This window comes from Pseudopodoces humilis, chromosome 18 (genome assembly GCF_049639895.1).
Source record: "Pseudopodoces humilis isolate 2021_Gansu_Grassland_sample_001 chromosome 18, ASM4963989v1, whole genome shotgun sequence".
Taxonomy (NCBI): Eukaryota; Metazoa; Chordata; class Aves; order Passeriformes; family Paridae; genus Pseudopodoces; species Pseudopodoces humilis.
In genome coordinates, this window is record NC_142217.1 from 13,997,889 (window position 1) to 14,012,081 (window position 14,193).

At 41.2% G+C, this 14,193-nt stretch overlaps 1 protein-coding gene across 5 annotated transcripts in view; it reads right to left on the minus strand.

The window, feature by feature from the left end:
* Nucleotides 1-14,193, minus strand: part of CARD11 (caspase recruitment domain family member 11) — a 43,959-nt gene that overhangs the window by 19,667 nt on the left and 10,099 nt on the right. For 3 of the 5 annotated variants that reach the window (XM_014252788.2, XM_088064302.1, XM_005523011.2), the window contains exons 2-5: nucleotides 3,610-3,822; nucleotides 2,878-3,015; nucleotides 1,909-2,234; nucleotides 976-1,155 (exon numbers count right to left, since the gene is read on the minus strand). In XM_014252788.2, the coding sequence (XP_014108263.2) occupies nucleotides 976-1,155; nucleotides 1,909-2,234; nucleotides 2,878-3,015; nucleotides 3,610-3,822 (857 nt within the window). Of the gene's footprint in view, nucleotides 1-975; nucleotides 1,156-1,908; nucleotides 2,235-2,877; nucleotides 3,016-3,609; nucleotides 3,823-4,209; nucleotides 4,373-8,321; nucleotides 8,448-14,193 lie in introns of those variants that run through there. The other 2 variants (XM_088064303.1, XM_088064304.1) reach the window with 2 other exon arrangements.

Sequence of the window (14,193 nt, forward strand, 5' to 3'; positions counted from 1 at the left end):
AAGGAATATGCCTGTTTATTTTTGAAATACCTAGACTGAGTTGGAGATTTCAGGGACATTTTGGTTATCCAGTATTTCTAAGCATACCTAAGCATTTTTAAACCAAACTGGTTCAAGTTTATTTATACTTTCACTTAGGAGAATTTAAATCCTATTTTTAGCTATTTCTCTAAGTGCTATAAAACCATTTCAATTAATATAAGAGACCTACATGGACCAGAACTCCCAGAATCTTCAATCCTACACTCTTTTTCAACCTTTGAATTGGATTTGTGTTAGAACTAAGAATCGTTAGGCACTGCTAGAGGCTACAGCCATTTCTGAAAGGCCTCCTATTGATAATTTTTAAGTGTCATTTTAAAATGCCACAAGCCTTTTCTAACAGAGTGCTAAGTAATCTCACATATATCCCAATATTTGGCAAAGTTCTTCACAGAGGAGTGCTAAATGTGCTACACATTAACTGTTTTCCCTACCTGCCCAAACACAGATTGGTGAAGCTCCCTGTGCAGGTTACAGCGGGGTTCTGCACCCTGGTTCTTAGTGACCACTCAAGTACAGGAACCTTTATCATCCTCTGCTTCATTAAAAACTTTTGGCAGAGATACGACAACAGCCTAACATGGGGTACATTGAGCCCCTGTCAGAAATTTCTGTGCTGGCTATTTAACACAGATTTGTAGTGACAGGCTGCTACAATGTTCAGCAATTAAACACTGCACTCTTGGAAGAGCCAATTTTCATGTACACTTGATTTTTTTAGCAGACTATTTTTGTAGAACTCCTCCTCATGCATGTGTCTGTACAGGGAGCACTCCAGGCAGCTGGGAGCTGTACAAGCAGCCTTCTGTTTGTCCAAACTTTGCACTTACGCTGCTTGCAGCTTTGCAGGCAGAGGTTTCAGCCAACACTTCCTGCACTGTAACTGGAGTATGTGTGAGTTTGGATTTTAAAGGCAGCAAGCTGCTTTTATACCTGAATGATGGACTGTAACTCCTGGATTTTTGTCTTCATCATCTCATTTTCCCGCTCCAGCTCCAGAACCTGTTCCTTTTTGGGTCGGTTTTCAATATCATTTTTCAGCTTCAAAGACTGGTTCCTCTCCAGCTTGCACTCCTCTTCCACCTTGTTCAAGCGATGCTTCAGCTGGTCAATCTAGAGCAGCCAGGGAGCAGCGAAAAGGAGAAAGAGGAGAGGAAGGGAATCCTCCCTAGCTCTGACATCTAGTGCTCTGAAAAAGCTCTCACTTCCAGGTGGAAAACATATGGGGGAATATAGCTTAAACTGTGAATGTTAATGAGAAGTTGACAATTGGGTGCTGAATGTCCACAACTGAACGGGTGAAGTCTCAAGTACAAGCCTGCTACTTGCCAGCTACAACTCATATGGGCTGGTTGTGAAATTTCAGAATACCTGGACTAAAAAAGCGGCACTTTTATAAATAAATAAATTTATTTATAAATAAATTTAGAGATATAAATAAATAAAGAGATATAAAATAGAATGAACACCTAAGAGGCAGACCACACATTATGCTTTTTGCATATGGACTATTTGGATCAGGAAAAAACAGGAGAAAATTCAGGATATCTTTCTGAATAAATCCCCAGCAGCTGTAGTGCTGCTGGATAACTGTACCAAGATATTACTGAGCCTAAAAAAGCTAAAACTATGTTTTTAGCAAGCAGTTATGTTTTAAATGTTATTTTTACTTGCATTCTATTTTGTAAATTCATTTTTTGGCCATTAATACACCTCACTGTGGTTGGCATTTCTGTACAGTGATGCCTTCAATCATCTGGATAAGCAAAACAAATGAGAGCTCCACATCTTCCTGCTGTCAGAGGACGTCTCATTTTCCCAGATGCCACTGGTACCCTCCATTGCTGCCCAGAGCATTTATCTCACCTCCAGCTGCAGGTCCCGGCTCCTTATCACAGCCATACTCTTCTCGTCACTCAGCTGGGCATATCTCATGGCCAGATTGTAGTTCTCATCTTTCACCTTGACCAGCTCATCGTTGTAGTTATTCCTCTCCTCCTTCATCTTGTTGTATCTCTCCTGGAAGGTCAGCAGCTCTATCTTGTTCAGCTTTAGCTGCTTTCTCTCATCCTCCAGCTGGCGGGATTTGGCTAGGAGCTCACAGCGCTGCACGTCTTTTGTCTTCACCTGCTGCTGAAGCTTGATGATCTCATTCATTAGGAAATGGGTAAGGCCTTCATGTCCCTCCTCCACTGAAAATGTTTGAGCAGCTTATCAGTGTCTGGTAAAGTAACTTATTTAATTTGTTTTATTAATAATGTAATAAGTAGGATCAGCAGAAACAAACGTGTAAGAAACAAATGGCCCAGAATATGTACAGAAGTGCAGAATTTACACAAATTCTCACACATCTGTATGTCTAATTGGGAACAGTGCAAATATTACACAGCACAATGGTATCACAATCACAACATACACACTGACAGCTTGCCTAGATAGAGGATGAAGCCTTCACATTTGTCTTGTTTCAGCTGAGCCTGTAGAAATAGCACAACCTTTGTGCAATGAATCTGTGAAAGTACAATTAATCTGAATGCTTCAAATGTGCTGCACATGTGTAGGTCATCAGTGTAATTCAGTCCACTGTTCCAACATAGCTTCTCTTGAGAATTCTGGTAATGCCTATCATTCCATTTGAAGCTCTTCAGCTTCATTCAGACAGCTGGGATGTCCCTTTGCTTTATATATTACCTACCACATTTTGCTTTGAAGGGGACTGAAAAGCATTCTAAACCAAGATCAGCTTTTATTTCCACTTCTTGCCTGAAAAAAACCAAGCCAGTCTTCCAGAGAGTCCTTACTTATAACAACTCCCTTGTGATTGATTCTACTCACCAACAATAGTGGAAAATCTCCGTGTAGGCTCTTTCCCTGTCACCAGTTTGTAGAGTTCAGGGTAGTAAAACTCCAGGCTCTCTAAGAACACCACGTAGCCCCTCTGGCCCTTGGTGTGGAGGATGTCCAGCAGTCGGCCTGGGTACAGATAGCACAGAGGTGACACATCAGCCCCACGAGCAGCACGAGCAAATACCACACCCCTGAGGTTCCTAAGCTTCATCTCTGCCACAGCAACGAGCTGTGCAAAATCTGGCTGATTAACTGAGTTCAGCTGAACCCATAAAGCAATGCCACCAATTCTATATGTTTGTGCTGATCGTTATTCTGAGGGAGTGTGGGAAAATTGGTCTCTGGAACAGAAATTTCTAAGGACAAGTTATTCAATGCAGCCTTTACCAGACAGGGATGGTAGATCTTCCAGTGACAAATCACAAAGTACAGCAAGACAGCTGAAAAGCTACTCCTGGAATGGCACTGCCTGCTGCTTGTGTTAACTGAAATATTTTCCAAGTCTTTGATGGAAATTTGAACTCCACAAGATCCAGTCTGCGCAGCACTGGAAAGAGTCTTTGTTATCAAAATAGCAGCAGAATCCCCCTGTACTTTAAACCTCCTGTAAATAAGATAAAAGAGTTTCCATCTGATAATCTTTAACTTGATTCAGGCACTCTCCAGACTTACAGAGCAAAGCCATTCAGACAGAGATGCAGCCACTGATCAGATAATTACCTGCTCTGTTAATTTTGGAGGGCAGCATGAGTGAGTTGAGCACCTCATCCTCATCCTGCTCATCAATGACTTTGCACTGCCGTAAGTAGGGGGTCAGTTTGGCTGGGTTGATGTAGCGGCTCAGCATGTGCCGGTTGCACTCCACATTCTCCCACAAAGCCTCCTCCTCATCTTTCAGGGTCTCCAGGCAGTCATCCATCTCTGGCTCTGCTCCTGAACAAGGGACACAATTGACAAATGAACACCGAGCAGGACAGCTGTAATCCCAGTACTTTTTTGTGCTTCCATGTCCTATGGAATGAGCTCAGAACCACTTCTGACTAATGCTGGATTTGCCCAATACTGAAGCTGTTTGAAGTGCAGCCTGTCCACAGCTCACTTGGGCAATGACAGTTCAAAGTGCTGTCTTGAGTATATGAGACTCTCCAGTGATGAATCTGCACTCAGCCACCTCCACCAAGCTCTCTGCAAGTCAGAGGACACCTCTGCTCAAGAGAGGCAATGGCAAAGGGCACAGTGCAAGGCAAGAAGGGAATGAACCTGCAGAGTTCAGAGCAAAGACAAATTCTGGCTTCAGGCAATGAAGGCTTTCATCCTTACCTCCTTTTCTCCTCCCAGCTGTACTGATTTGAACCTGCACAGATGTGCTGAGCCAGCACCTGTAAGTGGCTGAACACAAGAATAGTTAAGGCAGGTCTGTTCTGCAGCTGGCTGTGGATGCACTGAGGGGTGTGAGTGCAGGTACCTGGGAGCTCAAACCTTGCCTTTCCCTGCAGGAGGGGGCAGGTAACAGCACTGTGTCACTGCAGTCTGAAAATGTTCTTGACTATGCAAATGTTGTCACACGGTTTCTGAGTGCTTGCAAAGCAATTTCCTGCCAGCTCCTAATTTGTACCCACCTCATTAGGGAAGGTTACATGGCAGGCTACAGTGAGGCAAGAAAACTTTTATTAAAATTAAAACTAAATAAAGTTCGTAAAAAAAAAATCCTTCTTTATTTTGTAAATAATATTAACCTTTCAACTTTCATTCTTGCATTCTAGTTTTCACAGGACCTTGTGATCCAGATGGCACATGGAACATAAACTTCTATTTCAAGTTCAGAGACCGTGGTGGAAGAAGAATATGCAGTTCTTGGATCAAATGAGACGAGAGCTTTGCTTGATGAGGCCTTGCTGGTAATAAGTAACTAAAGACCTCAAAAGCACCATGTTGTTTTTCTCAGCTTCCAGCTTCAAGAACTCGTGAGCAGCCCGTGTTACACTGAGCATCCCTGAGCAAAACCAGCTCATGAACTGCATAGCCAAGGGCTGTTCATTCCTCATTTTGGAAACTAAAGCCAAAAGTGCTAATCTGCTAAATAATGTGTTTGTCAGTGTTCTCACATAATGAAATACAGAACATTCCTACAAAAACAATGCATGCTCTCTGCTTGATGCTTTTAAAAGCTTTCCCAATTTGTCAAAAATCCTAGTCTGGGTTTCAGTATCTCTATGAGAAAAATTTGGATGGTTTTTCACAGTATGGACAAGTTAAGGGAGTATTGGCAGGGGCTTTGTTCTTCTGTACTCCAGCAGAGTTCTTTTCTTTGCAGTTTCACATCCCAGGAGCCACTTATTCCATGTTTGCTTTGATGCTTGCATGGGGATTCATTACTCCACTGACTGCTATTACATATTCTGAGAGAGACAGCAGTCCCCAGAGGGCCAGGCAGACCAGGGCAGTTCAGTGGGATGCAGAATCATGGGGCAAGGCTGTAGTTAGGGGGAAAATCTCCCTGATCTTATGAACTCCACACTGGCTGGGTGAAATTCTCACTGAATGTCATTATTTATGTGTGGTAAAAATGACACTGAAGCAATGAGCAGAATAAAGGTAAAACAATGGAGAAAAAGCTTTACAAAGCAGGGTGCAGTGGGAGGAATGCTAAAGGTGAACGAGCTTCATCTGAAATCTTCACACATTCTCATGAACCTTACTCTCCACTATTATTGTGGAAGTAACTGTGTTTCACTTCAAAGGTGAATTTAACAAATGCTACATAATTGGAGAAGCTGGACTTTGGGGAGTAGAAGGCAGTGAAGCAGAAAGTCACACAGTACCTCAGCTCACAGCCACAGCCATCCACTGCAGCTGAAAAAAGAAGAGTCACAGGCCCTTTAATTTCTGGAAGCATACCAGGGAGCTCACGGATGGACCTCAGAGTACAAAAGAAGCATTTCCCTGAATTTCATAAAATGCAAGGTATCTTGTAATCTGCTGCGCTGAACCAGAAATTATTGCACACTGTCAGCAGTTCCCTCAGGACATTAGTAAGGGATTTCTCCACTAAATGATTCAAAGAAGAGTTCACTCATCAGCGTAATTTTCAACATGCTTTTTTTTTTTTTACCTGACATAAAAAAAAAATCTTTATCAAATAGTCCCTTGTGTATGGACATTATTATTATTTTGTTATTTTGGGGACATAATGTTTAATGGGAAAGTAATAAGTATATTAGATGTGTGGCTAAGAATTTTAAAAGATTTCTGGTAGCAAACTCCTGCTAAACAGTCTACTGTAAGAAGCAAGCCCTGAGAAATGACATTTAGTGGAGTGGTCCTTCACTGCCATGAAGGAATGTTAGACTCTCCCTTTTGCTTCCTTCTTTGGAATCCACCTTGGAAATGCCCTGCCAGAATCCCAGCCAAGCTCTGTCCTGCCTGTGCTACCCATCAGCTTCCAGGGATGTCACAGCTCTCACTCCTCCCCTTCCTGGAGCTTGAGGCCAGGCTGGTGTGAGAGCACAACCCCCATGGAGCTCCAGTGTCCTGTGGAGCTGTTCCAGAGAAAATAGCAATGAACAGCTGATATTAGTGCAGAACCACTCCTACTAAGCAAATAATTCTTTGATTTAGTATTTAATATAGTGTTGAATAGGAAACAAAATGCTTGCCATTGGTTGAAATTTTGGTGTGCTGGTCAAAAACCCAGATGTAACAACTCAAACTCAGTGGGAAACCAATAAAGGTCCTGCATTATTTGCTTTAATTTTAGAAGTTTTTTAGCACTACATGCATTTTCTAGGCATTTAATAATTGTTCCCTGCTTCTGTCCTTTCTTCCTATGATGATATTGCAGGAAAGTTGTTTAAATCTATAAAATGAAAAATGACAGATTTAAAATGTTTTCAAATGTGTAATCACTTATTTAATCTGATCTTTATTGCCATTACCTAATTTGTGAATCCAACACCTCTTGAGCTGTAAACTAACACATCCAGGAGTTGTGATATGTCAGAGAAATACTATGGCATCCATTACAAATCACAGGTGTGAAGTCTCAGACTTGGACTGACTTCAACAGACATTAAGCAAAAAGAAATCAGAAATCACCACAGCAGTTAAAAAATTGCTCTCCTGCTTCCCCTTTCAGTAGTTAGTACACAAAATAGCTTTTAACTGCAGGAGAGCTTAATCCAGTAATAATCTCAGCTAGTTCCATCTCTTTCAAAGGTCTCTGTAGATGCAGACAAATAAAAGAGAGAATCCCTTTTTACATTAGAAAGAACACTCTGCTCCCCTTGTTTCCTTTTCTCTCTCAGGGACTATCCTTCTGCTGGCTGTTACACACAAATGAATCGTTCTGGGTGTTTGCTGGTTTTTTCGTGGTGTATTTTTCAGCTGAACAAATCACCTTGCAGTTAAAGCTGCTCTCTGTTCTCACTCAGACTCTGCACTCTCATATGTCAGTGACACTCTCCACTGATCAAGGGAATAAAGCCTGCAGGCTTCAGACCCAGGGGTTCTATAAAGTGCTCATCATCAGGTCACATCTAAAGCTTCATTTTTGGTTTTTGTGCTTTGTTTGATGATGGTGCAGAAATTAACCCTTCAGCTGTTTAATTATTTGCATCCTCAGGCTCTCAATTCCTGCCAGCCTGTCAATACTCAGGAATTGCCGTGTAGCCAAGTGCAAATGCTGCTTTCAGCTCAGGTTTCTGATTTCCTGATATTCTCTTTGTGAAATATGAAAAAAAGGGTTTTATCTTTGTACTGAGAAGCAGAAGAAAGTTTATTTAAAGAGGTAATCTATTGTTATGTTTTGGATTCCTGCATTTGTCACAGATGTTCACAGATGCAGTATTTAAAAAAAATCAACACAGCACACAAAATGTTTTGCATATTTTAAGTTAATAAGAACAGAATTTTATGGTAAATGCTGAATACGAAAGAATTAAATCTAAATCATCATACTTTAAACCAAAAATAAAGATGAAAACAACACTCTAAAATTGTCTATCTAATTATCCTCAGCATTTTGAGGGTGTTGTTCTACATCCTCTTTCTCTGCACATCTCCAGAATCTGTGGGGCAATGTCTTTTCTCCCTTCAGTTTGTACAGCACCTCACATGACAAAGTGTAACAACTGGGTGATTTCTCAAAAGCTGCTTGTGTGCATATGTGCAGATTTGCAATATCAGAGAACCACAAAACCACAAAGGGATTTAAAGCTATTTTTACTTTTAGAGGAAAGTCACAGTTTAAAGTGTGATAAGGAAATTATATTCCTTTGCTTAAGGACAGGAGAGCTCTGTGTGCCCTCCAGGCTTTCTGAAATGCTGAATACCAGAAGTTTCCAATTATGTTGGCTGCTCTCTGGATGTTCTGTGCTACTGAAAACCACTTTTAAAAGGTTTAAACACTGATAAAGACGACTAAATTTGCTTACCTATCCTTCCAATTTTTTTTGACACAGATGTCTAAATCCAGACTCCCAAAGGAGACGAGACAGTGTCTTCATCTGCTTGTAAGAATTTGCACTTTATATCCTTCCTTTCTCCCTCAGTGTCCCCACCTGAAAACAAGGCTGGCAATTGGTATGTTTGTGCAAGGTAGGACTTGTTAATTAGTGACTGCAAAGCACATGGAACCACTGAGATGGAAAGCCCACAGAAGAATATTTATTATTAGTGCAGCTTTATTACTTCAGATGGCAGACCTCAAAACACTTTCTGAAGGCAGCAGATCTGCTGACTGGGCTGGGTTGTATTTCTGTTTTGGGTCATAGTAATGCACATGAAAAGAACTATTCTGTGTATCTCAGAACCCCTTCTTTACACAAGGGATTCAACCAGCTTACTTATTTCAACAAAATATATAAATATATATAAAAAGGAGGATAAGAGATACCAAAGTAATAGAGGAGCAAGAAGCTTTAAACACAAAATAGGATTATTTTTGCACCAAAATGTCTTATTCAATTCAACTGAGTCAATCTTTCTGTTCCACACAGCCTACAAAAGAAACCCCAAACACCAGCACACCTGCAAGGCTGCAGGGAGGTAAAGCTAGATTTCCAGCAACTAACATGAGGAGCACTCCCATTTTCTGAACAGAAGAGAGGGAGAAGGAAGCAAACCAAACTCCCTAACTGGTTCAGATAGCTCTGGAGGCATCTTCATCTGGCTTCAGGAGAGAAGGAAGGAAAGAAAATTCCCTTCATTTTTGTGACTATAAGCTCAAAACCCAAGTGAGATGAAAAGAAATGAAGAATTCTATCATGTTACTCTCCCTTCTGCACTTCAGTATTTCTGTACTGTAATTCAGTACTTCTCCCTTCTGAAAAAAAACCAAACCAAACCAAACCAAGCAATTGAATAAATCAGAGATTTATGTCTAATCACTATTCCTGTCCTAACAGAAGGGGGTCAGAAGAATTAATACTCTTGGATCTCTGTTTAATTACCACTTTCTTTGTCCTTATTCACTTTCCTAAGAACAGATCCATATAAAACCCCATCTCAGAAAAAACAAGGGTAACTCATGCATAAAGCGTGGATCAATTATTGGCGCTGTCAGTCAGGACATCCAAAAGTTTGCTTAGAAGCACCTAAACCAGAAAACTCCCGCGTGCAACAAAGACAAGTTTTCAATGCTGCATGATAAACTGAATTCCACACTTACACATTGAGCTTTTGTGTGTTTTGAAATTGCAAATGAAATTCTATACAATTCCTATTGCTTTCTGGAGGAAAACACTATTTACACATTAAGAACACTGTTTTGCCCAATGCAATGTTGTTGCAAAGACCCCAATCATCACAGCAATACTCCTTAGGCTCCTGTAATGGTTTCTGTTTCAGAAAAGGCTGAGATTGGTCTTTTCCCATTTCACACCCCACCTGCTGGCAGTATCTGCTCTACCTCTTCCTCAAGTCTGGCAGCTTTAGAGGCTCTGAGCTCCCATCACCTGATCTCACAGGAAGGAAATGACTCATTTTGCTCAATGGCCAGAGAGGTTGCGCTGCCTCCAACATGCAACAGGCAGGATCCAATCAGCTTTGGTCATATACATTATTGATAATAAACAAAGACAATGGAAAGTCCTCCTCTGCAAACAGCTGAAATGATGTTTTGACAACTGTCATTTCTCTGGGTGTCACTATTTCCTGCAAACAATTAAGCTGCTTCCAGCTCTGGCAGCAACACACAGTTTAAGCACTACTGAGAGAAGAGCAGATTTTGGGGGTGGATTCATCTCATCATTTTGAATTAGGCATGAATTTAGAATCCAGCTCCTCTCTAGTGAATGGAAAATGCTCTGTTCAAAACTCTTCATTCCACCATTTTATACTTCCACCTTGGAATGCTTTCCAAAGATTGGTTTTCCACCACCCCAAATCACTTGGGTTCCCTCTGGGGTCCATGGAGAGAGATTTGTCCTCCTGATGCCAGTACCTACACTGGTGATTAGATGGGTATTGTTGTTTTCACATATTGTTTCAGAATCTGATACCCAGGTTTCAGAAACTGTCATACTGCCATTATTAAGCACCAATATGTGTTAAAGTAAATGAGAAATGAGACATATGAACAATGAGAGATGCAGAAAAAAAAAGTGAAGAGGGGAGAGAAATGAGATCTGAGGGTGAAAAATGGTGAGGTTAGGGGAAAAGAAAATATCAAATAGGGAAAAGGAAAAGAATAAGAAAGAGAAGAGGAACTCAACAGAATGCAAGTGAGGAGCAAAAGTGAGACAGGGATGAAAATAGGAAAGGCCTTACTAAAGGCAAAGCCAAGGAATGTGGGAATAAATAAGGAAGGACCTGCCACAGATCCTGAAACATTAGGAATCAGTGCTACTTCTTAGCATGCAAATCAAGATAATGGCACAATAATTAAAATAAATAATTTACCACAGGACTTCAGTGCATCAATTTTAAAGGATTTGCAAAGTAGCAGTAGAGAGCTGAGTGCCTGACATTTAATAAATGCTTTAATCTACACATGCTCCGTCCTGTTCCGCATGGTGATGAGGAGGGCAGCAGAAATCGCTGTGCTAACGTAGTACAAATATGTTTACATAGCTGCCCTTCTGTTCCAGAGCATCAGCTACTGACACAAGCATTTCCTTTCCACTAACGTGTGCTAAAAGCCAAGATCTAAGAAAGAGGCTGTCATCCTCAGGCTGCCGAGGCTCATGAGAATGCTGGTCCAACAAAGGCCTCAGAAGTCATTACTGGGTCCCAGGTTAATTTTTTCTTTAGACTGACTCACTTTGTTTTTACAATTGATAATGAGATTCTTGCCAGCTCAGGAGGAGGTGGAGGCACAGCTGGGGACAAGTCCTGTGTGTTTAGGGTGAGTCTTGAATTAAAAATTCAAGTTGCTCAAAGATGCAAATGGTTTGATGACAGTAGGTTAGATCCCAGTAAATATGTGTTCAAATTACAAAACCCGGCACATTCTTTGGTACAGAGAGCCAGTGTTTGTGAGGAATCTCTACATACTGAGCTACGTAAGAACCTGGTAAGGACAAAGATTCATTAACTGTGAAACCCACACAACCCTGGCACAGACAGCCTGACTCTTACCAGTGTTGTTAACATTTCACTTCTATTAATATAAGTCACATCAGGAAGAGAGAAAGGATTGTAGCTCTGCCAAACAAAACTCCTACTTAGCCTGTTTCTTGAAAAAATTGTCGCTTTCTACAAACTCTTACATTACAGAAGTTAAAAAAATAACAGAGAGAAGAACACTTTCCATCTAGTCAGATAATGATCCTCTGTAGGTGCTACTCTCATCTCCAGGCAGTCAAAGGATAACACAGAACACATTCAAGCAGAGGACTGCACTCACTTAAACAATCTCCACATTTAGAAACAACTGACAGTAAATGTGTAGGCCATTCTTAAAACAGAAAAGGTCACACTCCAATCTTGAACACTGTCAGATAATCTCACTGTAATTCACCATGGCCCAGGAAAGTTTGAAAATAATATTTCATATAGCAGGCTTTATAAGATGGTAGGAAAATAAGACATAAACCTCTATGGAGGATCATAGAATCATGGAATCTTCTGAGTTGGAATGGACCTGCAAGGGTCAGCCAGTCCAGTTCCTGGACAGACACCCCAACAATCCCACCCTGTGCACCCCTGGGACTGTTGTCCAAATGCTCCCAGAGCTCTGCCAGCCTCGGTGCTGTGACCATTCCCTGGGGAGCCTGGGCAGTGCCTGACTAACATCTGGGCAAAGAACCTTTTCCTGATATCCAACCTAAACCTCCCCTGCCACAGCTCCAGCAGTTAAAGAATCCCACAGCTAGTAAAAGCACACAAAATACAAAGAAAGGATAAATAAGAAGCCAAGTCTGATAACCCTCCTTTTAAGATCAACCTTAACAAACTGCTCCAGACACATGAAAAACAATCCCCGTGCAAACTGTTTACTGCATTATAAGAGCAGCAGGCACTGATTGTCAGGAGAATATGATTTAGTTAAGTATCTTAAATACTCTGCAAAGGTATAATAGCTCCCATCTAGCTCTGTGAAAACGTACTCATTTGTGTTTAGCTTCTAATTTCCAGCAACATATCCTGTTGGATCAAACACTGGACAGTCTCCTAAAATTGATAACTCCTGTGGTTCACACATACATTTTGCTCATTTTATGTAAATGCATAGGTTATGTAGATAGAACAGGTATCTATACCTGTTATGACTTTTTTTTGACCTCTTTGTAACCATTACTTTAAAATTTTAAACTTTAAAATAGACTCTAATTTTAAAGAGCAGGCTGCTGTCCTGCAGCTCCACTGTAGCTGGAACAATGTCATACATACATTATGTATGCTCCACTCCTAGCCACAGTCTGCCTCAGTCCTGGGTGCTCTGCTCATTGGCCAAATCCTTGCACCTTGCTCAGAGCTGCAGGAACATCTCACCCAGCAGCACACAACACACACAGAGGACAACTGGATGCCATTTGATGAGAAAAACCCTACAATAAATCACAGCAGCCTGGTCTAGGAAGGGCAAATCCTCACCAGGAATAAGAAAGAACTTGATATTTTACTTCTTGTACATGGAAATGCTTGTGCTTCTTTTCTGAATAGATCTTCCTTGCTGGTGCTTTCTGGCCACCTCCTCTTCTTGCTCTGTGCCCTCTCTCTTTTTTCACCAGTGTTGTGGGATGGTGACATGCAGCTCCGGAAACCTCCACCCACCACCCTCCCTCTCAGACTCACAGCCTATATATAGAAGGCAGAAAGATGCTGGGGGCTGCCTTACTTCCCTTTTCTTCTGAACAGAGCTTGTGGGTAACTTTCAAATGTGACACCACTGCTGAGGGAAGTCTTAGAGGAAGAGTTCCCACAGCCTGGATGTCCATCCCACATGCCTCTGGATGGAGCAGCAAGGGCCTGAGGAGGACCTCAAACAAGTTATTTATTCCTGCAGAGAACCCAGCTGGGTTTCCTTAGCCATCCCCTGACACCAAAGGCCTGCAATTAAGAGCAGGAAAGCAATCTCTGGAAAACAGAGACAATTTGCTCTCTGTCTTGCAGAAGGGCTCCTGTGAGTCACTTCTGTAGCAATCTAAAGGAAAAATGGTCTGTTTGTACATTGTCTGTCCATTATTTCTGTAGTGGTAATGCCTCCATGACCTTGTCTTGCTGTCTTGGGGAAGAGATAATGCCAAATACTTGGCAATTCTATATTTTCTATGTTCAAAGCATTGCAAGGAGGAATTAAGCATCTTCTGTTGCTCTTTCCATAACTAAACCCATTGCTCTGATGATAGGGAATAAAATACTGTAAAGCTTTCATGTGGAAAATTTATCCCCAAAGAATTAACTAACCACAGGAAGAGACTAAACTCTGCTCTCATCAGGAAACTCTGGCTGGTTCAGTTCATGGTTAATGTGTATTTTTTTTTCTTAAAGACCAAAGAAACAAAGTACCAAAATGGCAATAAATCTGTTTGTCTTCACCTGGTGTGGTTCTTGACCAAGAGTCAAAGTAAGAAGTGTGAGAATTGTATGAATTCTCTGTTGACTGAGAAAATAAATATTTGATAAAACAACTGTAAAGTGATACCAGAATTACTTTCCTTCTGTGAGCATCCCAGCCTTTAAGGATGCTGTTAAAACAACTTCTACAAAAACTACTACAAAAGCAAGGATTTGCAGGATTATTTGCACCCAAACCTTGATTTTCAGATGTTTAACAGTACAAAGGGTGGTAACCAACTCAGAATCAGGGGAAGTTCGTTTTACTCTTCCAACTTATGCCTTGAAGCAATTCCTTAGCACAGG